This window comes from Lycorma delicatula, chromosome 7 (assembly GCF_047948215.1).
Source record: "Lycorma delicatula isolate Av1 chromosome 7, ASM4794821v1, whole genome shotgun sequence".
Classification (NCBI taxonomy): Eukaryota; Metazoa; Arthropoda; class Insecta; order Hemiptera; family Fulgoridae; genus Lycorma; species Lycorma delicatula.
In genome coordinates this window covers 118,967,977-118,993,089 of record NC_134461.1, presented here as the reverse complement: position 1 = coordinate 118,993,089, position 25,113 = coordinate 118,967,977, and the positions used below count along the sequence as shown (strand labels likewise).

The window sequence follows — 25,113 nt, the reverse complement described above, 5'->3', positions numbered from 1 at the left end:
TTAAAAAAATTATTTGTACAAATCATTGGAAGTTATATAAGATTGATCAAATAAGTGCTTCCAATTCTTAAATTTCTATGACATTTTAATATTTCATATTAATATAATGTGTGAAACAACTTTTGAAACACTTAAACTAATGAAATACTTTAGAAACTTAATAGCTGGCCTTTGGAAGTCTTTTTGTAAGAAGTCATCTTAAGAAATCATTAGCTTGATTGAATAAGTAAATTATTTTACAAAAGGTTTGAATAAGGTTATGCAAGTCAACATAATACACCAAACACCTTTCACCACTTTAGGGGATATCATTTCTTTCCATTAAATTCTAATACACTATTTTTTCTGAAATTTTCACTCACAATTTATTCAGAATCAACATGTGTTTATTAAATATATTCTCTCCTTCATTAAAGTTCAAATAAAATAAAATAAATAAAACAATCAGCACATGTAACACTTTAAAACAGTAAAAACCTAAACAAAACATTTTACCATTTTGAATCACTCAAACAGGTTTGAGCTAAATAATTTCATGGATTCACAATCTCTAGCATGAGAAATTGGCTGCATGAGAAAAACTGCACATCAACTATCATTCTATTCTACAGGTGTGCTATTAATCAAAATGAAAGAGATGTTATGTTACCACTGCATAATAAGAGTATAATAAGACTAAGTGAAAGTGATTTTACATGACAAAGTAATGACAAGATAAAGTAGCAATGCTACTTTATCTTTAAAACATTTTAAAAATAACATTTAATTTTATTTTATATCTATTTATCTTAACAATTTAGTGTTTAAAACTTAATTCCTAAAACAGCCAAATGAAATGTCAAAGACAATTTTTATGTTTTGTCATAAGTGGAGGGTAAACACCATATAAATGAGGTAATCCTTCACATTACATCTATAGTTAGGTAAGGTAAATACAATATTATATGGAAACTGTTGTGCCTGAAAATTGTATAAATAAATGAGATTATTTTCAAATGCAATGAAACTAATAAAATTACCAAACTAATGTTTTTAAACTTTTTTGTGCATTTAATTTTTTTTATACCAATTCACTACACATAAAAATGGATCTTTAATTCTCTACTTTCTATTTGGATAAAATGAACGCAAAATGACACATCACAAAGTTGATTATTATATTTGTTATTCCATGTTATCATCAAACCATGAAATAGTTAAAAAAATAAAATATATATATATATATATATATACATACACATTTATGCTATTAATAAATACTAATTTTTATTGCAGCAGCCATGTCATCATAAATACCTTCAATCTAAATATTGCTTGAAGATCCTCTTGTCTGCGACGATCATAAGTGCCAATAGTTTCTGAAAGTTCAGCTAATCTTGCTTCCAAATTTGCAACACGTTTCTCATGCATTACAGCTAGTGTTTTAGCTCTTTCTTCAGCTTCCAAAGCACGTTCTTTTTCCTTCAATTCAAAAATTATCAAATAAACTTATAAAAAGTTAGAAAATAAAGTAAAAATCAACACGACGCAAAAATCAACTAACAAATTGTTTCCAAAAACAAAATATAAAATTATACTAAGAAAACAATTATTTTTCTATCACACTCAAATTATATCAGCAGTCATGATCATCTTTAGCAACATTAATAATAAATACCACATGAAGTGACAAAACCATCCAGAATTTCAACTTTGGAGATCCAGAGGAGTTGTTCATTAGTAGCAGATTCAGATATTTGCATTTTATTTTACCTTCACCTTCATTTTATTTTATTTCATTTTACTTCCCATTTTCAAGATACTCCCAAAGGCATTCCAGATTTTGCAGAACCACGAAAGGAATGCAGTTTAATAATTTATCCAAGACCTGCTAATGATATGTTGTACATTATTGTCATTTAATATATAAAATTGACAGATTGAACTATTCAGAATTACTTCAAGTAGAGAATATCTTCTTATTCATTGAAGGGAATCCTCAGTCAAACTTCTCAAAATAAATTTTGTAAGAAAATTGTTTTAAATCTTGTTTCTTATCATCCAAAATTATTTACTACATACTAAGCTCCTTTTTTAGTGCTACATAACAAACAATCAATAGTGCTATATTAATCAGAAGTTAAAATATTTAATACAATCATTCAATTGGAGTAGTATTTCTAATTAACCAGAAAGTATTTACTATTCTTTTTTTGTAATATTTATTCTGGAATTATGTTTTATTCTGGAGCTGAGGCTTCTCTAACTTATTACTTCTATTCAAAACATTTCACAGGACTTGATAAAAAAGTCTAAAAAAACCTTATATAGATGTTGCTAATTCATGGGTCAATGCTGCCTTGCCAAAATGTCCTATAACACATGTAACACTGCAGTTCATAGCATACTGGCTCTTGAGGTCTGTGAACAATAACCCCTAATGACCACCACCTATCTCATTATTCCAAAACAATCAACATGATCTGGACATTTTTTTTTATAATCCCTAACATTAAAAAACACAAAGCAAAATGTATTAATTGAAAATATAAATTATTTCACAATAATAATAAAGTAAAGAGGAATTTTATTATCATACCCGTTGTATTTCAGCCAGATGTCGTTGTTTCATAGCACTCATTTCTTCTTGAAGTGAAAGAAGCATAGGGCCTGATGTATCTTTTTCTCTGTTCAATTTAAGTTTAAGATTCTCTAATTGGTTCATTAATTCATTTTCTTTATTTTCAACTGAACTACGTAATATAAAAAGCTCACGATGCATTTCTTCAGCTCTTCCTTCAGCCTTTTCACGACTGCTACGCTCTTCTGCAAGAAGTTTCTGCAACTCCCTGTTGTCAAATTTTAAAAGATTATAAAGTATCCTGACTGCAATTTAGCATTTTAAGATGACAGAGTAAATTGCATATTAGAATGCAATAACTAGAACCCTATATCTAGGGAAACATGCTACCTGATGGTGATAATGGAAAAACATAATACATAAAATAAAGCATAATCTCAAATCACATGAGAATATTGCTTAGTTTTTATGAAAATTCTTTAAATGGATGAGTAGTTAAAACAGTTAAGATAAAATAGGGAACCTAGTACTTTGAACAGCATTAGAAATATGACGAAAAAATTTTAAAACTCACACATTAAATTCATTATTTTACCCAAAGAAATATTTTTTATTAGTTTCAAATATTTTACATTTGAGTTAACATTTTTAAATATATTTCTTGAAAGATACATTTTTTCATGAAATAAGCTGAATGCAAGCTATAACCCTGCAGTGAACATGGTTAAGATCACTCAAGCAATTTTAAAGAAAAATTACTAAAAATTTACTTAAATATTTTTAAAATGTAAGAAAAATGATACAAATTGGGAAGAAAAATGTATCATATAACACTCTTGTTAAAATTCAATTAAACTCTGTTTAATTTTATTAAAAATCATTTGTACCATCACTACTATTACAATATAAAAAATGTTGTATGTATAAAATAAAAAGGTAAAAACCACAAACCTAATCATAACACCATGATCATGGTGTTCTTTCTCCCGCTGATGACGTTCTATAATCAATTTTGATTTGTAATTTTCAACTTCACTCTGATGTGATCTATTAACCTGATTTAACTGTCTCTGTAAATCTTTTATTGTATTCTCTAGCTGAAAGAAAATTAAAAAAATATATATATATATTTATTTTATTTATATATATATATATTATTAATACCACTGATAATATAAACTCTTTTTCAAACAACCTAGAAAATGCATTAACTTTAATAACTGTAACAAGATTATACAAAGATTTATGACCAAGTGCCAAATTTTTTTTTCTTTTATTTATTCACTGGTCACATTTAACTACTTATGAATGATCCAAAAATCACATAATTCAAAGGAAAATATTAAATAAATAAAAAATAAACTATGTACTTAAAGATTTTATTTTAAAACAGATTTTTGGGCAGAATTTTACAATAATTTTTGAAAATATCCTCTAAATAAATTCTAACCTATAGACAAGTTTTTAATCTTTTAGTGTTTAAGAATTTCTTTCATAATGTAGTTTTTGTAATTTATTCAATCTTATTTTTTTAAGTTGTTCTTCAGTATTTTCAATATAACTAAATTTTTCATAAGCGCCAAGAAAAAAAAACTACCTTGGTATATAAATCTGCCCGGATTTGGTACTGTAAACCTTTTGAAATTAAATGCATCAAAATACTTGTTTTTAAAAATCCACAGTTTTGCTGTTACATTTTACTGAAGTAATTTATAATAAACATAAGTAATTTTTTTTTCTTTAAAAGAGCAGATTTAGTTGTAATATTGGCAGACTTGTCAAACATTTTTTTTTAATCATTACAATAACTTTCTTCTACAAAATTTTACATCATTATATACCACTTTTTATAATGTAATACTACAATTCTAATTCATGTGTGAGCTTGGAAAATGCTTAAATTTGGTTATTTTGTGCATTAATACAGCTCCTCCGAAGGAGTCACTCTTCATCACTGAAATAATATTGTACAATAAAATACTTTTTAATGGAATAAAACACTTACAAGAGTTAAACTGTTAAATAAAACAGAATTAATCTTGTTTCTTTAAATACTACAACAACCCTGATTTTTTAGGGTCACAATTTTATTTGTAGCATTACTTAAAAACTGCTGTCTAAGGAAATTTGACCTGAGAAGATACAATTTTCCAAGAAATTGCAGCAATCAGTTTTCATTTTCATTAACCACTTCAATTAGAAGGCACCAAGGATGAGAGAGCACACATTCTCCTACCCCATCATTTTTATAAAAGCATTTTATACTGGGAGCAAGTATTTTATAGTGAATTTATTCAACACACAAGTGTCATTTATTCCAAAATAATTGCATATAAGAAACTGTTCACAAGTAATGTTCTAAAATAAAGACTAATTTTAGAGGAAAAACTTATTCTACAGTATGTCCGGGAAGTCCCCATAGCTTAGACAAATATTCATTGTGGATTTATTATACTTTAAACATTTAACATGGCTGGCCTCCATGGCATGAGTGGTAGCATCTCAACCTTTCATCCAGAGGTCCCGGGTTTGAATCCCCAATCAGGCATGGCATTTTCACAATGTTACAAATCATTCATCTCATCCTCTGAAGCAATACCCAATAGTAAACCCAAGGGTAAAAAAAAAAAAACCAAAAAAAAGCACATTTAACTCACACTTGTGAATTATTTATCCCGTGGATCTGTATGAGCACATGAGCACCATCATGCTAAACACACAGAGCTATGTGTCTCACATCCTCTTATGTTGCAAATCAAGAGTTAAGGTTCGAAAAGCTGCCTCCACACTGTTATACAATTTTTCATTTGTTGTGTATCAATGTTATGACATATAGATTTTCATTATTACCTACAATGAGTTGTCAAGAATGGTAAGGTTGAAGCTTCATGGTGGGAATTGCAATGTCTTTTTTAATATGATCATGAGTTGTTGACTGTGATGTATTAGCAGTTCAGCTGCTCATTTACAAAACATTTAACTGTTGACTGCTCACTTCAACTGATGATAGTGACACATCTTTGCACTTGGCATCTTCTTTCGCACAATCAAGCAGTTTTGTTTTACAAGGTATGCCCTTGAAAAAGCGTTCCTGAAATGTACTCATTATTTGTCCTGTACATCATCATTCACGCACCTATACACATCATAAAAACTCCTCAACACTTTAGCTGCATCCACTTACATCAGACGCCTTTGCAACTGAACAAGAGTGAATGATTGTCCTGCATAACCTTGAAAGTAGGTACAACAACTATAACAAGCAGAATAAAGACACTATTTCTTAGAAACCAAATATGAATGATTTTCAAAACAGTAGCAACATGTTAAGTACAAAGAGGGGTATGGGGACTTCTAGGACAAACCATATGTCTCTACACATTTCACAAAACAAGTTTAACCAATCGTTCAGCCAAAGAAACCCATACCATGATAAGAAAAAAATTCAGTGTTAATATTATCTTGATCTTCAACATTAACAATTTCTCTACATATCCTTGCTGCTCAAAGTACATTTTTAACTACTGTAACTGGTTAAATGTTATTGGAGATGCACTCCCTTTATATTGCTATTTTGCCACACAAAAAAATGATTAATATTAAACAGTAAAACTGAAATAACCAAATATTTATTGTAAATATTAATATTTTACACTAAAATCCATCATATGACTTTAAATTTTACAAAATATTTAGAGATAAATAACTGTCGTAAATTCCTGAAAGCTTAACTTTCTCTACTCCTTATGCAAAGGGACTTCCTTTTAGACCTACATAAGGAAAAGTAAAGTCCCCAAAAATAAAGATCATCCTAAAAAAACTTTAACAATCACCACCACATTCATATTTTATGATCAACAGCAGTGCATCATCCTGCCACACAACAGGCTTAGAAGCTCAACTTTATAATAGAATGATTAACATAGCCTTAAAAAACACAAGACACTAATAATTTTTAGGATAATTCATATACAGTATGATTTTTTTTTAATGTTACATAATGTGTAAAAAAAATATATAACAGCATAAAAAAGAATACATGATAATGAAACATACTGATGATATGCATATAATGAATACATAATTAAATATGATAAATTTAATCTAGGTTTGTAACAGCTGTTCAGAATAAATTCACAGAAGCTGTTAGTCTTACTTGAGTTTTTACATTATGTATATATTCTTGCTATTATATGTTACATACTAGATGTACTTATCAAATATTTTTTTTTTTTTTAATTTATCACATTATGATCTATCCAAGTTCTAAACAATACTAAAGATGACCAGAATACAGCTGTAATAATTTTACACTTAATCAAGAATTATTGAAACAAAATAATATAATCTTTACAGAAAGCCACTTTCAAATAAATATTTTTTAGCGTACATCAACAGGTGTTGCTTCAACATTAAACTGTCAAACAAGAACTCTGTTAGCATCCACTGAAGTAAATATTCTGTACAATTACACCATAAAGTAGAAATTACTTAATGGAATTTATTGCATATATAAAAAAAAAACAAGATTAACCTTTTTACAGTTAATCTTGTCCTTCATAATAAAGAGAGCATCAATGATTAGCAAACAGACAATAACTGTATTTCACTTCCTTGAATCAAATTCATACATTAAATATAATGAATTTACAAGAATGTACAATTTCAAAAAAAAAAGAAGAAAATTACCAGAAATAATTTAATAACATTATTTTATAAACATTACCTCCTCTTTTTCACATCTCAATGACTTTTTATCGGCTTGAAAACCTGCTTCCATACGAGATTTTTCTTCAGAGAGTGTAGATATTGATTGCATTAATGTAGCAAGTTGTGATTTTAACTGATCCACACTTTCATCATTGCAATCACCAATACTACTACTACTACTATTAAAAGCACTGGCGTAAATGGAATATGAATTTTCAACAGATGATGAACCAGCTAAACAACCATCTTTTTCTACAGCTTCTTCATCTGGCAACTGGTCAATAAATAACAGGAAATATGGTTATTAAAGTTAATAAACAAAGCTCTGCATATGTAAAAACATTTGATATTTCACCTCAACGCTGTCTGAAGGAATACAATGGGCAAATCAACAGTTTTAATTTTACATAAAAAAACATTACAAAACTTTGAAGTAGAACTGCTAACTTTCCCGAGTTCCTGAATCAATAAAGAGCCCACAATTTAATCTTAAAAATAGAAGATTGAAGGTAGTTTTAACCCACAAATCATAACCCTTCTTAATACAGCACAGCTTAAAAGTAGTCTGGGATAACCTCATTCAATCTGTTCCCCCTTCCTGCTTTATACTAATTTTTCTTAATATGAAACCAATTGTTTAAGCTCTTGAGTAAAAATCTATAACATGTTAAAACAAGTATCTACATACTCCTGTCCTAATCATAAAAGAGAACCCTTGTCAGTTTCCTTGGAAGCCCTGACAAACTTTCCTTTTTCAATCTCTTTAAAAACCTTTTTAATAAAAATTTTTCCTCAGATCTAACAGCAAATGATATTTATTGAACAAAATTGTCTGATGTACCAATTTTAATAACATTCAACCTGCAAAATAGTACATTAGCGTTATTGAAACTGTATTAAGCTGTATTAGAAATATCATATAAAGTGAACGTTAAACAAGGATCCATTTCATGATAGTTTCATGAAATCAAAAATTTCCTTTTAAGGAACGAGGCAGTCAACTGAGGAAGACATTTTAAATGAAGATGAAATAATGGTAAAAAAAATTGCAACAACCAAAGACCACCCTTTACTTGTGAGCAAACAACCACAGAGGTCATAATCAGAAAAAAACACCAATGCTAAATTAGAAAACAATTATTTAATTATAAAATAAAAACAGACAAACAACAGCTACACGATATTATACAAAACATTTTGGAATTAGTGGCATTCAGATAAAAGAAAATATAATAAAAAATTGTAAAGGAATCCCACGTAAACTGAAAAAGTGAATAAAATCAAGATGGAAGTAAAATCCATTACTATGAAAAAACAAACATAAAATTAATAAAAAACATGTATAAAGTATACAAAAATAAAATAAACATAACGCAAGAGGAATGCTCTACACAAAAATGAGCAGCAATAAATAAATATTTTAGTTTAAATATCCAACTGATTTCAATAATGCCAATTTTGTTCACACCATCACTTAAAAGAATCAATTCTGTATACTGCTTTGAATCTCTTACACAATGGCACGTAATCTACATAATCAAGAATGAGATGCTATTACACAGCAGAAACATATTGGAATTTCATCAGATAAAATGAGGAACCAATGCATTAACCTGGTATGCCCCTAATGCAAATGACAAAAAAAAACTTCTTTAAGAAACTGACTCACCCTAATGATTTTTACAGCCTTACTGTGAAACAGCTTATTATTAAAACTAACAACCATTCTTTCTGGCAAGTTGTCATCATCAATTATACTAAAGCATATAAAACAAGAATGGATAATGTGATCCACAAAAGTTAGATGAAAGCAACTTTTCCTGCTCATTTTTATTCCCTGAAATTCCTACATCCATCTAGGTACTCAGCAAAAACTAATATGTTCAGGGGCTACTGAGTGATCAGTAAGGTATGAAATGCACATGAACACTTTAAAAATATCATTCTTCATAGCGTTTCAACTAGCCCTTCTTATACAAAATGCTAATGTTATAATAATAATAATAATAATAATAATAAAGAACTTTATATTTCCTATAAATTATATTGTATTGTTATGAGTGTCACTACACATCATCTACTAATTACAATATGAAAATTAAAACGAACAGTCAGCTGATTCTTAGTTATTTACTTGACTCTTTCTTTGGCAATGATAAGTTATGACAAACAATCCTGCTGTAGTGAAGTTTGATCTGATAAAAGATCATAACAGCAAGATATTTATGGGTCTACAGTAAAGAATGCATAAAAGTAATTGACAGTGTGACTTAAATGAATACCTCTTTTATAGTGATAAAATGAGCAAAAGGACTCAAAATGTTTAAATTAGTCTTCACCTCATAAGTTGAAACCCATAATAACCTTATTAAATAATGAATCAAAAAGTTTAAGAAAACACACTTCATGATTCATTTTTCCATTAGATTTTCAGGCATTTCACAAAACAGAACTGTTAAAAAAAATGGAAATTGTTAACTTGTTTGTTGGATGTGATTTCTTACATCAATATTTTGTAAGAACAAGATCACTACTTCTAGACAAAAAGTTATGAACACTTTTAAAATTAAGGAATACCATTTAAAACTACTTATGTGGATATTTACGTCAGGAATTGTTCTTATTCATGACAACGCATGCCTACATTCAACATTCAGAATTTACTGCAATAACAGAAGAAATTTTATTTTTACCCTAACATAACCCAGTTGAATCTAGATATTTTTACATTTTAATTTACCTTATAAAGTGGCTAGGTTTATAACAATTGAAGGAGAGTGAAGGACTGAAAACAACAAAGCTGAGCTGGCTAAAAGATTTTAATACACAAGGTTTTAAATAAGGCTTCAATAAGAAAATATTTTACAAAAACAATAACTTGTTTAAAAACCGTAAGTATCTTTATATAAATATTGAATTAGAAATAATGTTTTGGTTAGATACTTTTCTTAATAACTAACAAGCTCTTCCTTTTTATATACACAATGTATTTACAATTTGTGCAAGTGTGTTTATATTTTTAACTTTAATTAAAAATACACTGTTCAAAGTTAATTTTATCTGTTTCTGGTATGTTTAAGCTTTATATTAGCAAATTTTGTATTTTACTAAAATTAATTAATTCTTAAAGTTTAATTAAATGTTTTCCTTAGGATTGACTTTCTTTTTTGTAATGTAAATGCACTTTTATTTCTGTCACATTGGTAATAAATAAAAAGTAAATGATCTTGGTAGTTATTAAAAAAATAACATACACAGACTTGCTTAATATACTAACACTAATCTATCATAATTTTTCATTTATTTACATGAACTGGAAGCAGAATTAGATCTAAGAAAGAACAGTTCATACTAAGACACATATCTAAAAATACTGAATCTTAACACTATGTAGAAAAAACAGCTGTTTCCTAATTTTGAGTAGTGCCTACAGATGACCATCAGGTATAAAAAAAATGCTTACACTGGCAATCAATATATTATTAAAATCTTCAAATCAACAAGATGAAAAGAATAACATTTCAGTTTAATAAAAAAGCCAAAAACATTCTCAAAAATCTACCTTTTGACAAGAATTTAATACAAAACCAATTAGTATAATTAACTAATAATAAAAATATATCACTGTAGTATCCATATAACAAAATGAATCAGAATTAAAAAAAAAAAAAAAAAAAAAAATGGAAAATATGAAAACAAGGAAATATGTTCTGCATTGATCAAATTAAATACAGCTCAAGTTTAGCAGTAGATAAATTTAAATATTATACTGGTTTTTAACATTTTTCTCAAACACTACTTCAGATTTAATTAATTAAAAAATTAAATGGTACATATTCTAGGCCTGTTTAACACAGAAATTACACTTAGTAACCAAAATAACAATTTTACAATGTATTTTTAAACATTACAATATTAAAAAGAGATGTTTAAGATGAGAAATGTAAGCAACGTGTTCTTTTTAATCACAATCAAGTATATATAAAACACAGAAATAAAGTACAAAAATTTACATGAACTAAGAACACAATGAAATACACCAGTTTACATGAACTAACAAGATTTATTTTAATTTATGTCTCAATAAAAGTGTATCCTGCAGCAACTCATTCACATTTCTGAATCCTAGGAGCGCACATCTTGATTCAATAAACTTATTCTTAAAGTACAAAGTTCACATCAAAATAATTTGGAGTTAATTTTCTTAATATAAGCAATACATGTTATTTAAAGAAGTAAAAAATATAAAAAAACATTTCAAACAATTGCATTGTAATCAGTTTGTATAAGACTAAATTACCTTACAATAAAACATGTATGATACTAAAAATTATGTATGTTATATTAAAAAAAAAATCACAGGAATTAAACAGTTAAGACAATTGCATGCAATCTACAACGTTGTAAAATTATTCTATAAACAGAAAAAACAACTAATGTAGTACTAATAACTGAAACCTATAAACCTAGCTTTTTAAAACACACATTCATTACTCGTTAATTAAAAGCTAAATTAGTCTTTTTTCCAGTTAAATATTGTTTTCTGATGAATTAATAAAATTACATTATTATAACTTCATTTAAACGAGCCATCTCACAATAACAGCTCACTCAACTCAACTGAAATTCTACAGAAATTGTGAGCTACTACACATTAACAAAATATAGAAATAAAACTTTCACATATGGTTGTGGCACCTTACTAATAAACTCAAATACAGCTCTTCATATGGTTTACATCATGACATCCCAGCCAAAGTTAAATGATGGCTTGGGTAAATGTATCTAGATTATGAGCTCAAATTGATCTTTTAAATTTAAGATCAATTCCATTCCCTTAAAACAAACTGTAGTTTCTGGAACACTTGGAACATCCGGTTAAGTAAAATCTAAAAATTGAAAAGGATAACTTCAACTGCTGAAGCCCTGCTTTTATAGATCACTTAGTTTTAACAATACTCTGTATAATTGCATTCTGCAAGCGTTTGTCAATGGATATTTTTAATCGCAACAATTAATGTCACTTAAGAATGTACCAAATACACTACATCAGATAGGTAAGTAGGATTTAAATCTTTACATAATTAGAATGTTAAAAAAGTGAATATTGAGTATGGTCTTGACTAATTACATAAATATCATCATCTATAGCATTAAATGTGGTACTCAAATCATCACCATCATACTAAAGTAACGAATGTGAAAAATCGCATTTTGTAGATTTATCAGTTTAAGACTACTACTTTATACGTCCTGCATCTTGTGATAAATTAAACAATGCATATCTTTTTAGGAAGGCTAGTTTAAACCTTTTTACTTTTACAAATATGTATTCCTATTTAAGATTTAACATTTAAGCTGTTATTTAGCTCTCCTGAAAAGTTGAGTTTTTCACATTCCTAACTTTAGCATGGTGAGGACGAAATATACCATAACAATACTCCCTTTGCCTCTTCATAAGAATATTTCATTTCATAGCTGGTAAATAGTCTGTCTATAATACTGGGAATTTTGACCATACTATGAAATAATAACTGGGAATATGAGCAAGTGAGAAACTGTATAGTGCCATTTAACAAAGTCAATAAGGTTCAGAAAAAAATGATAAAATATAAAAGAACTGAATACAAATAAAATACTGTAAATTTACATATAAGAATAGAAACATAACTTATAACAGAACTAGAACAATTGTGTAACAAATTTGATTACCATTAACTATGACACTACATCAATGATCAAAAATATTAATTACATAAGGCAATTAAGATTTTTTCTCATGTTTTATTAAAAAGAAAAAAAGGCATTTCTTACAGAAAATAATTTCTACTCCTACACTATCACATAATTTACACAGTGGAAACATACAAATAATACATAATTTACAAAAAAGAATCCAAAACTAAAAATACCCTACATTAAAAATCCAGTATTATAAACACAAATATTACCTTTTCTGCTGTAGATTTACTTTCTGTTTCATGGGAAATTTTGCCTGTTATAGCATTTGCAGGTGCACGACTCATAACCTTTAAACTTGTTTCCAAAGTTTTTTTTTCTTTAAGCAAACCTTTATGTGCAGCCACCAGATCTACAAATATTTTTTCGTTATTAGATGTGGAGACAATCATATTTACTTTAATTACAAGTTTAGCTAAATATAAAACACAATTATTGGCTTAGATAAGTTGGCGCGAATTTTCTAATACATAAAATTTTTAACTGTAAGTTCTCTTTGAACAGCTGTTATAAAAGTAAATTTAAACTAATATTAAAAACAACAGGTAATATTTTATTTTGTTATAATAAAACATTAAGATTATTAGTCACTCACTATTGCCGGCACATTTTACAACATACACATTACGCGTTCGTTAAATACATATAAACACAAGTACAAGGAATATTACTTCACTCAAATAACACCACCTAAATTCAGTTTTCAAAAGTAAATCAAAGAGCGACCGTATCAAAGAACTGTAAGCCTCAGAACTTCCGCGACGCTCACGTTTAACTGCCGGGTATCCCAATTTTCCGCGGGTAGTGTACGAAAAATAATCGATTATACATAATTTTGTAATCATTCATATCGATCTTTGCAATACAGACATCAAATACAATCGGTCCATCGCACTCAATGTGTATATCGACTTGTTTTCGGGAAGTACTGTACCTATTCCGAAAACCCAATTTGTTTAAAAAAACAGGTTACTTACTCCAGTAAAATAAACAATAAAATAACATAGTTACGATAAACGTAGTGTTAGTAATCTATTTAATTTGTTACCGCAGAGAATTAACCAATCATACTTCACGAACGCTCACCTAACTGAAAGTTGTAAACGATATATCGTAATACTCGAAAAAAAACATTACCTTTTAGATTTAATTTTTTCATATAAAAAATAAATTCCACAATATTTTATGTCTTTTCTATTTGTTTGAAATCAATTATTTAACTTTTTTGTTAAACAATAGTAAGGCAATTTAAAAAATGCACATTGTTATTCAAATTTTTTTTACAATCAATTTTTGATTAATCTAGGACTGTAGAAAACATCCATCAAATATCACGTTTCCCAGACATAACGCTTAAAACATCAGTCTGCAGAAGGGAAAATGGTATATAAAATATATTGATGGATAAACTACGTGTAGATACCGCAAAATAGCACTAATGGATTAAAGGCAGGAACTATCAGCGAGAAGCTGTGCATCGCTAATTCAGTGAGTTTCTGTGTAGAGTTTGTTATAACTATCCAAAACGAACATCGGTGGTTACATCTGTAGTGGCTGGTGGCGCTACACAAGTTAGATACAAATGTTAAAATTACAAGTGGATACAAATAGTCTGAAATTTGACGTTTAACCACTGAAATTTTCAAACATTATTACATATTTATTCGATACCGTATAACTTTTGGTTTACGTAAATAACGATGTTAAATTATAATATAACTATATTGAAAGTCTTTTATAATGTTCGCTTCTTTATTATTTTTTACGATTTTTGTTGACTATCAAGACGAACACAAAAATATGTTCTAACATTTTTTTTCCATTCAGTACTTAGTTTACAAATAGGTATAACTAATCCATCCTGTTGTACTTCTTGCTAGTCATAACAACTATATATTTATCTTTTTTTTTACTATTTCACAATATTAACATTTTTATTCATTTAAAATATTTCAGGAATTTATTATTTAATTTAACAGGATCATAACAATTTTTACTTTTTTTAATTACACAGAAGAAAATAAATAAATTGTATATTGTGAAGATCTTAAAGTCCAGACTTAAATATTAACAACAAAGTTAACCACAATTTAAGGTTACATCTACATACAATATTAATCATCAATTCTATGTTGACCTCAATCGTAGAGTGCATATCAACCTTTCATTACCATGGCCATGGATTCAAATCCAGTTCCACTACCACAAAATTTCTACATTATACTCTCATATACACAAGTTTCTGGTTTATGTAGTGAATTAAAAAAAGATTCATTTTCAGGAAGAAAATATACTCAAAAAATTTAGGTGTGAGATTTAGGCCACAGAAATAAGTTGTTTAACTATAACTATCTTCAAATTATTGGAAAATAAAAACCAAAATCATTTCTTAAAATCAGAAAAGCAAATTTTTCAATAAAATTTGATGTCATTTAAACCTACACACTGGAAAACATCAAAAGATATTGAAAATGTTCATTATTCTTGATTTTTTTCCATAAGTAACAACTCTTATAGAATTGTAACTACAATGCAATTTTTTCCCAAAATAATAATAATAATTTTTTCACTTAGAAGTAAAAAATATTTGTAATAATATTTTTACTTTATAATATACTTACTTTTTACTTATAATATATTTATTTTACCTAATTTAATTAGGTTGTAGATCATTATTTGTTATTAAGTATTAAAAGTATTTGAAAATTATAGTCAATGTATTTTTTCTAGACCTAAAAAAGAACAGCGATAATAACGTTGGTATAAATTTTCTGATAATAGTTTGAAACTGATAAGAAGTATAAAGTAGAAAGGGGGCATATTGTAAAAGGAGATATTTATATTTCAGTATTATTTTTCATGTTTTAGTCAATTTCAGGAATGATCCAGCAGGTATCTCAAATCTCTATTAAGTCATTTTTAATTTCCAATATACATTTATGATCTTAAGAGATAAACCAGTCAGCTGACCAACTATTACCAGAAAGGATTATAATTTGTTTTGTAGAATGACTAATTCATCAAATAAGCGTGAAACTTGTATGTAAGGATATTGTAAAGAAACTATGCAGTGTATTAAAAAAAGGTCAATCTGATACTAGCATCTTTTGCTAGGAGCAGAGCATTAAACTGATAAATTTAAATTAATCCTATGCAATTTGAGAAAAAATCTAGATATCTTGAAAGATCCTTTATAACAAAAATGATTAATATAAAAAATTACATGTAACATTTTTTTACTAAAATTTCCTTAATCTACTTTTCTAACTACTGCTAAGACCAAAATATTTCAAAAGCTTCAAAACACCGATCATTTTCTTTTGTACTAGTCCACTTAACATGAAAGTTTATTTTTATTTGTAACTACTTAAAAATGTAGACATGCATTGCATAAAACTCTTTTGTTACTTTTTCAGCTCCCTCCATTGCCAATTTTGGGTAGTATAATGCAACTTCCAGAGCATTATGTAGCAATAATTTTCTCTAGACCATGAGGTTGATCAAAAAGATAACAAATTATTATCAAACAAATATGGAAGGCCAACTTCACATTTAGATTCTGCTTGTAATTTTGTTTTTTTTTTTTAGTGACTGAAGACAATGTCAATAATATGACTACTGTTTTATCTGGTGTGTAATATGGAACCCATATTTCATCACCAGTTATAGAATAATAATGATACAACCATTACTGAATAACATGACATGCAATAAAACTTAGTGAAAAAATTGAACTGATAACTACAGTCATAGAATCAATCATAATATCATAATTTAACACATGTAAACAAATTGTTAATAGATCTGTTTTGTGCTAAATAACTTATTTAATAACTTAAATTCCAATTTAAGTTGGAATTTATTGGAATGTAAATAAATTCTAATTTAATAACATGGAATTTGGATTAAAAAAAGTCTCTTAATATCTTTTTGTCACAAGATAAGTAAATGGGATTTAATGCACATCCCTTATATTACATATTAATCTTTTAATTCTGATTTTTTTTTTTTTATACTTAATATCTTCATTGAATTCTTTACACTTTTTAACATCCTCTTCCTGAATATCTTACCTGAATATACTTATTTTTAACAAATTAATACCATATAACTTAATGTACAGTGAGATCATTTTACCTTGCACATCATGATACATTATAATTCCACTATAGACTATAATACAGAGATACTAACATTTCATTTGATTCATGGAATATAGTTACGCATGACTGGTAATGTCTTACAGCAAGTGGTGGAAATGTCAATCACTTTCCTGAAGGCAGGACCAAACCCTTAGTACTATATTTTCTGACACCTGTAGGTCATCAGAGTTAACAGAATTTATCTCAAAAAATACAGTGAAAAGGGTTTGAACCTGCCTTCAGAAAAATGTTGGACATTTCCAACACTTGCTGTACGACATTACCAGTTTTGCATAACTACATTCCATGAATCAAATCAAATGTGAGTATCTCTGTATTATATAGTCCACAAAGGAATTATAGTGAATAGTATCATGATGTAATAAATCATCATTTATGAAGATCATAAATAAATGATCTCATTATATAACCTATTAAATTAGTTCTAGTAATTTTTTAGCAGTTTTTCCTATAATTTATTTTAATAACTGTTCATTTTAAAATTTAGTAACCAATTTAATTTTAACATTCTTTTAAAACACCAAATTCAAAACCTTCTACTCTTTAACTTACTGTTTTTCCAATTCACCACATTTTCCTGCCAAGAAATGTTGCATTCCTCCATAACATTTTAACCCTCAGTTGAAATTTATACTTAGTTTACTCCCACTAATTATGTTTCCATGTTTCATGTAGGTTTAGTGAGTTGTTGTTCTTATCATGTTACTTAAATATATTAAAACAAACTATTTTGAAAATATTATTGTAAATAAGAATTAATTGATGTTTTTACTTTCAATTTTCCCAAGTTTTAACAACAGCTGTGAACTCAAAATAGGATTTAAGTGGTTGTGCTTAATGTTCTGTTTTACAACATTGTTACGCATTATTGAATGTTATTTACCCCTTTTTTACTTCCTAGTACAAATTAAAGGAAGTATTGTGACTGCAAAAAATTCCGGTTTTCAGATTTCAAATATCCACTTATATCATGCCTGAATCCATTTTCACTAGTTTCAACATGACATCTGTACATACATATGTGCATACCTATGTATGTATGTATCTCACATAACTCAAAAACGATTAGCCATATAATGTTGAAATTTTGGATTTAGGACTGCTGTAACATCTAGTGTGCACCTTTCCTTTTGATTGCAATCAACTGGACCAAAAGTGTCCAAAAAAGCCCAAAATCTAAAACATTTGTATTTTGGACTTGAATTGAAATAGATTCATTTATTAACAATTATTAACCTCTGATGGTAAAAAAATTTTACAATAAATAATAATTCAATATCTTACAAAAAATTTATGACAAATACAGTTTTGGATCCAAAACTAATAAAAAGAAAGTCATAACAGAAAGATGTTAAAATTATTACTGTCATGGTGAGAAGGTAATTAAATTCCGCATGATGGTAGGCAACAGATATATAAACTTTATATTGCGTTATCAATGCACCTAAAAAGAAACATATAAAATTAAAATAATTAAGTATGAAATAATTAAGTCTTACCTTGAAAACGTTTTTTATAACGAGAAAGCTCTTCATCCTGCTTTTTAATAATTTCTTGCATTTGTTTTTTGGTAACTTTCTCCATTTTTTATTTCTTTTTAAGCTTTAATTCAAATCAATTTTGAAATCAATGAGAAACCTGCACACAAAACATCATAATAAAAAATATCACGTAGAGACTGTAATATACACAATATTAACATAAAATTTCTTAAAACAAATGTCATTCTTAAAATAGCATTAAATGAAACAAAAAATATTTTTAAATCTTTATGACAGAAGATAAGTTGAGAGTTATAGCATGAAAAGTTATTAAAAGAAGTGTATCCAATTCAGCAACAAGCAACTATTGATTAGGAATACCAGAAAAAAAATTTGTAATACAATCTAAAAATTTCAAGAATAATGTTTATCAATTATGAAATAAGGAAAGCCAAACATATTTTGTAATTATTTTATAACTTTATAAAACTTGGAAAAAACCTGTTAAGATGGCATAGATACAAAGGGTATCTATGATGTTACGAGTCACAGAGCAGGAAAGGCACAGAGCATGGTATGGCACAAGTATGCCTTACCATGCAATCTATATACTACAGTATTAATTTTATATTAGAATTTGCTCTAGAGCTATTACTGGACATATACATAACTGCTAACAGCCAATTAGTTGCATAATGAATAATTAGTGCAGGATGATAGGTAAGTGCTGTTAACTAACATTAGTCACAATTAATGTTATTGATGGGCTTAAATGCTCTACTCTAGACATGAAAATTAAGTAAACATCATGAAATCTCTTGACTTCATCCCTGCTACATACATTGAGGTCAGAATTCAAATACAGTTCTATGGTGGGGTATCTACCCACAGAAGTACTTACCAGTGGTTAAACCTTGTTGTGTATGTCAGTTATTTAGGTTGAAAAGTTCATTATGTAAAATGTATTATGTAAAATCAATAGTAGTATAAGTTTCAAAATCAGGCATATCTTCATCTACACTGATGGTCAAATGGCACTTGGTACATTCAGATTACATGAATACAATTCTGAACTTATGTGGAGTCATTGCATAAATAATAATTTATTAATATTACACATCATTAATGTATCTATACAATTATAATGATATACAAGACTTAGAAAAAACTTATTCCTTGATTACAGTGAACAATGTAACGATTCAATTTTAGTTCCAATCATTAATTATAATAAAACTTTCTAAATTAAAAAATTACTAAGATGTTGTTCCCTTATAAAAATTACAGGTATCAATTAGATTTTTCTACAATGGAAACAAAGCAACTCTACTCAAAGGGCTAATTTATAACCCAAATGTTAAAAAGTACAAAATTTTGTATCTAAAATTGTTATTAAATATGAATTTTTGGATAACATACAACACTTATGTTTCAAATGAAGAAACTGCCTTAACAGTTTAAATGTAACCTATTTTATCAAATGTAATTCACTTTTTAACAGCTCTACCACTTACCTTACAGTTTATGAATTCAAAATTTTGTACAGTATTTCATATTACGACTGCTAACCCACAGTAGACAACAGCGCCAACATATTAAGTAAAATATTACTTTACAATATAAATTCGCGGTAAAATGAAAATAATTAATAAGAACAAATTCTTCCGTTAAGTTAAAATTATGTTAGAAGTACTTCTAATACTTTATTTAATCACTAAAATAATAAAACAAAATCAAGCACCATTCCTTCAATTATTTTAAATTAAACTTCAATAAAACAATTATCATTATACACTTTAACGTGTTAAAAACTATTGCCTCTAGTTAACCTAAACCCTCTTACTATCTTTGCCACAACACTTATAACGTCAAATCCATATGTTCAAAATTTAGTGAAAACACAAATCAGCTGTTGAGCAACCCTGCATGTACTACTTTGATCTGATTACAATATTTAATAATCATTTTAATATAACATCTTGTAATATTTTTTAGTAAATAGAAACACAAAACAATTAATTTTTTGCGACAAATCAAATTTAATTTAAAACTTATACGTACAAAAACTTTTAATTTGACTAAATACTGTAAATAAAATGTAATTTACAATAACAGCAGTGCAATTACTTAATATCAAATTCTAACTACTTGCGTAGTCGCTTGACGAAATTCTACGTTCTACTCGTATTTGTTTTATTACCAACACTTCATTGATAAGAGGCGCGAATTGTAAAATAATACAAAGTAAGCTAAACGTAAAAAAAAATTAGTACTAATAATTCAATAAATAAAAATTGCAAAAACAAGAATTTTAATTTAGGTGTATTTTTTAAACTAAAAAAAAAATTAAATAGTGCTTGAATGTATATTTTATCTGTAATTACACTACATTAGATGCAGAATTATTGTACAATATTTAGAATTTTCAAATTTTTTTTTGTAATATTGTTTATTGTACTATTATTATCTTCTTCTCATCAGGGTATAGGCGAATTGCCTGTTGCGATCTTACTTGTATTTCTGTTTTCTCACAAAAATTCTACATTTATACATCCAAAAATTCATATTTATGTAATTCTACATTATTGATTTCCATATATACTTATTATTACAGGTTCATTATTGTTTGATTTATGAAAATAAATGTATCCTTGGGACTGTTTATCACTATTGCTTCCTTGGTCTGTCCACACCTCTCCAACCCATCAGTTTATATCTACAAACCCGCTTAAGTATACATCCATCGGTCATTCTATCTAAATGTGTTATCCATCTCCGTCTATTTTCTTTAATCTTATCTTCCATTTAAAAAATGTTTAATTACCTGCAGACCTCTTCATTATAGAGACTATCCAATCTTGTAGAGACCTTTACTGATCTTGAGAACCTCATTTCAAATGCCTGTATCCTACTTAAGTGTTTTTGGTTTATCACCCACATTTCTGAACCATACAATGAATTAGTACAGTCATGACCTTGTAAAACTTTAATCTCATTTCCATTCTGGTTTTCTTGCAGAGCATTTGTTGAATACATCCACACAATGCCTGAAGCTTTGTCAGTTTCTGGTCATTATCATATCTACATCATAAATAATGTCGCAGCCAAGATATTGGAAATGAGAAATTTGCTCTATGGTTTTATCATTCATTGTGATTTTCATGCACACAGGATATTTTCCCAAGAAAGCCATAGTTTTTGTTATTGTAATAGTCATATTGTAAGCTTCACTAACCTATTGTAATTAAAATACTGATCTCTGAAGTTCATTCTCGCTCTGTTGAGTTATTACTTGTCCAGCAAAAAGCATTGCATTTAAATAAGTTTCATCTCCCAAATCAATCCCAGAGTTTACTCTGTTTCCACTTCCTTACAATATTATCGATAGATATATACTGAAAAGAGCGGGAAATACACTGCAACCCTTGATGTATCCCTTGATTAATGGGAATCTCTTCAGAAAAATTGGTCTCCTATAGTTAATATAATCTTTGAATTAAAATAAAAACTTTTTATAGTATCTATTAAGTGTTCGGGATACTCTCTCTTATTCATCATGTCCCACAGAAGACTTATATTTGCTCAGTCACATAGTCAAATGCTTTTTTTTAGTCGATGAATGCAAGGTGAGTCTCTAAATTAAATTTCATTTTTTTCTCTATTAGTACTTTCAAGAAAAACACATCATCTATACATGATGTTCCATTATGAAAACTGATTGTTCTTTAAGCATTTTCCTATCATTTGAATTCAGAGGCTTCTCTAGAAGTGAATTGTGGTATGGTGCATTATCAATAAACATCAGAGTTAAAAGAAATTACTCGTTAATAATTATCCCATATATCTTGTAGGCAGCACTTAATAAGTTTATCTCTCTGTAATTTGATGTCATAGACCTGTCACATTTGTTTGAAGAGAAAGACAACCTTTGCCTTCCTCCACTCGTATGAAATTGTGCAGCGCTTCCAACATGTATTCAGAAAATGCAGCAGTCTAAACTGAAAGAATGTGCTAGAGCATTTGATCAATTCTGAATTTATATCATCCAAACCACTCACTTTTTGATTTGTAACAGATAAGATAGCTAATTATAATTATTACTATCAACACTTACTTGATGTTTGCATTATATGTCCAGTTCCTGTGAAAATTCACCATCTTCTTTGAGTTCATCAGAACAGTCCCTTTCACTATCACTGTCTAGATACATGATAAATTTATCTGTAATTTTGTTGATTAGCAGTTCCGTCATCTTATACTCAGTTTCAGTTTTTTTTACATGTTCACAATATGGTTTCCAATCATTCTTATGTATTTCAATCATTTTTCTTCAGCTAATTTTTTATTATCTGACATTAAAAATGTTGTGTTATTACTACCAGCATATCTTTTCAGAGAACACCATACCATCTCTATAATGCAGCTCTACAAGATTCTTTTCTAGTGCCAGTTTTTTCATTGAGTTACCCCATTTATATCTTTCCCCCCTAGCAATTTGTTTTAAATATTCTAAAACTTGCCTACTTGAATAATATGAATTCAATCATTTGACTGGTTTCATGCAGCTTTACAAGATTCTCTTTCTAGTGCCAGTTCTTTCATTTAATTAACCCATTTATATCTTTACCCTGTAACAATTTGTTTTAAATAATCTAAAACTTGCCTACTTGAATAATATGAGATCAATCATTTGACTGGTTTCATGCAGCATTACAAGATTCTCTTTCTATTGCCAGTTCTTTCATTTAATTAACCCATTTATATCTTTAACCTGTAACAATTTGTTTTAAATATTCTAAAACTAGCCTACTTGAATAATATGAATTCAATCACTTGACTGGTTTAATGCAGCTTTAAATGATTCTTTTTCTAATGCCAGTTCTTTCATTGAATTACCAGATTTATATGATGCCCCGCTAGCAATTTGGTTTAAATATTCTAAAACTTGCCTACTTGAATAATACGAATTCAATCATTTGACTGGTTTCATGCAGCTTTACAAGGTTCTCTTTCTAGTGTCAGTTCTTTCATTTAATTAACCCATTTATATCTTTACCCTGTAACAATTTCTTTTAATTATTCTAAAACTTGCCTACTTGAATAATATGAATTCAATCATTTGTCTGGCTTCATGCAGCTTTACAAGATTCTTATTCTAGTGCCAGATCTTTCATTGAATTACAGCGTTTATATCTTTCCCTGGAACAATTTGTTTTAAATATTCTAAAACTTGCCTACTTGAATAATATGAATTCAATTACTAGTCTGGTTTCATGCAGCTTTACAAGATTCTCTTTCTAGTGCCAGTTCTTTCATTTGATTAACACATTTATATCTTTACCCTGTAACAATTTGTTTTAAATATTCTAAAACTTGCCTCCTTGAATAATATGAATTCAATCATATGACTGGTTTAATGCAGCTCCACAAGATTCTTCTTCTAGTGCCAGTTCTTTTATTGAATTAACCCATTTATATCTTTACCCTGTAACAATTTGAATAAGTATTCTAAAACTTGCCTACTTGAATAATATGAATTCAATCATTTGACTGGCTTCATGCAGCTTTACAAGATTCTTATTCTAGTGCCAGTTCTTTCATTGAATTTCAGCGTTTATATCTTTACCCTGGAACAATTTGTTTTAAATATTCTAAAACTTGCGTAATTGAAAATTATTTGAATTCAATAGTTTGACTGGTTTAATGCAGCTCTACAAGATTACTCTTCTAGTACCAGTTCTTTCATTTAATTAACCCATTTATATCTTTACCCTGTAACAATTTGTTTTAAATATTCTAAAACTTGCCTACTTGAATAATATGAATTCAATCATTTGACTGGTTTCATGCAGCATTACAAGATTATCTTTCTAGTGCCAGTTCTATCATTTAATTAAACCATTTATATCTTTACCCTGTAACAATTTGTTTTTAATATTCTAAAACTTGCCTACTTGAATAATATGAATTCAATCATTTGACTGGTTTCATGCAGCTTTACAAGATTCTCTTTCTAATGCCAGTTCTATCATTTAATTAACCCATTTGTATCTTTACCCTGTAACAAATTGTTTAAATATTCTAAAACTTGCCTACTTGAATAATATGAATTCAATCATTTGACTGGTTTCATGCAGCTTTACAAGATTCTATTTTTAGTGCCAGTTCTTTCATTATATTAACCCATTTATATCTTTACCCTGTAACAATTTGTTTTAAATATTCTAAAACATGCCTACTTGAATAATATGAAATCAATCATTTGACTGGTTTCATGAAGCTTTACAAGATTATCTTTCTATTGCCAGTTCTTTCATTAAATTAACCCATTTATATCTTTACCCTGTAACAATTTGTTTTAAATATTCTAAAACTTGCCTACTTGAATAATATTGAATTCAATCACTTGACTGGTTTAATCCAGCTTTACAATATTCTCTTTATAGTGCCAGTTCTTTCA

General features: G+C 27.9%; 1 protein-coding gene across 1 annotated transcript in view; it reads right to left on the bottom strand.

Moving 5' to 3' along the window:
• GCC88 (GRIP and coiled-coil domain containing 88 kDa) overlaps nt 1-20,577 on the bottom strand; it is a 44,770-nt gene extending 24,193 nt beyond the window's left edge. Inside the window, exons 1-7 of the mRNA XM_075370390.1 lie at nt 20,168-20,577; nt 18,672-18,810; nt 13,222-13,361; nt 7,287-7,544; nt 3,512-3,657; nt 2,579-2,828; nt 1,297-1,461 (exon numbers count right to left, since the gene is read on the bottom strand). Coding sequence (XP_075226505.1) covers nt 1,297-1,461; nt 2,579-2,828; nt 3,512-3,657; nt 7,287-7,544; nt 13,222-13,361; nt 18,672-18,756 — 1,044 coding nt within the window. The 5' untranslated portion in view covers nt 18,757-18,810; nt 20,168-20,577. The remainder of the gene's footprint in view (nt 1-1,296; nt 1,462-2,578; nt 2,829-3,511; nt 3,658-7,286; nt 7,545-13,221; nt 13,362-18,671; nt 18,811-20,167) is intronic.
• Between the last annotated feature and the right edge of the window lie 4,536 nt (nt 20,578-25,113).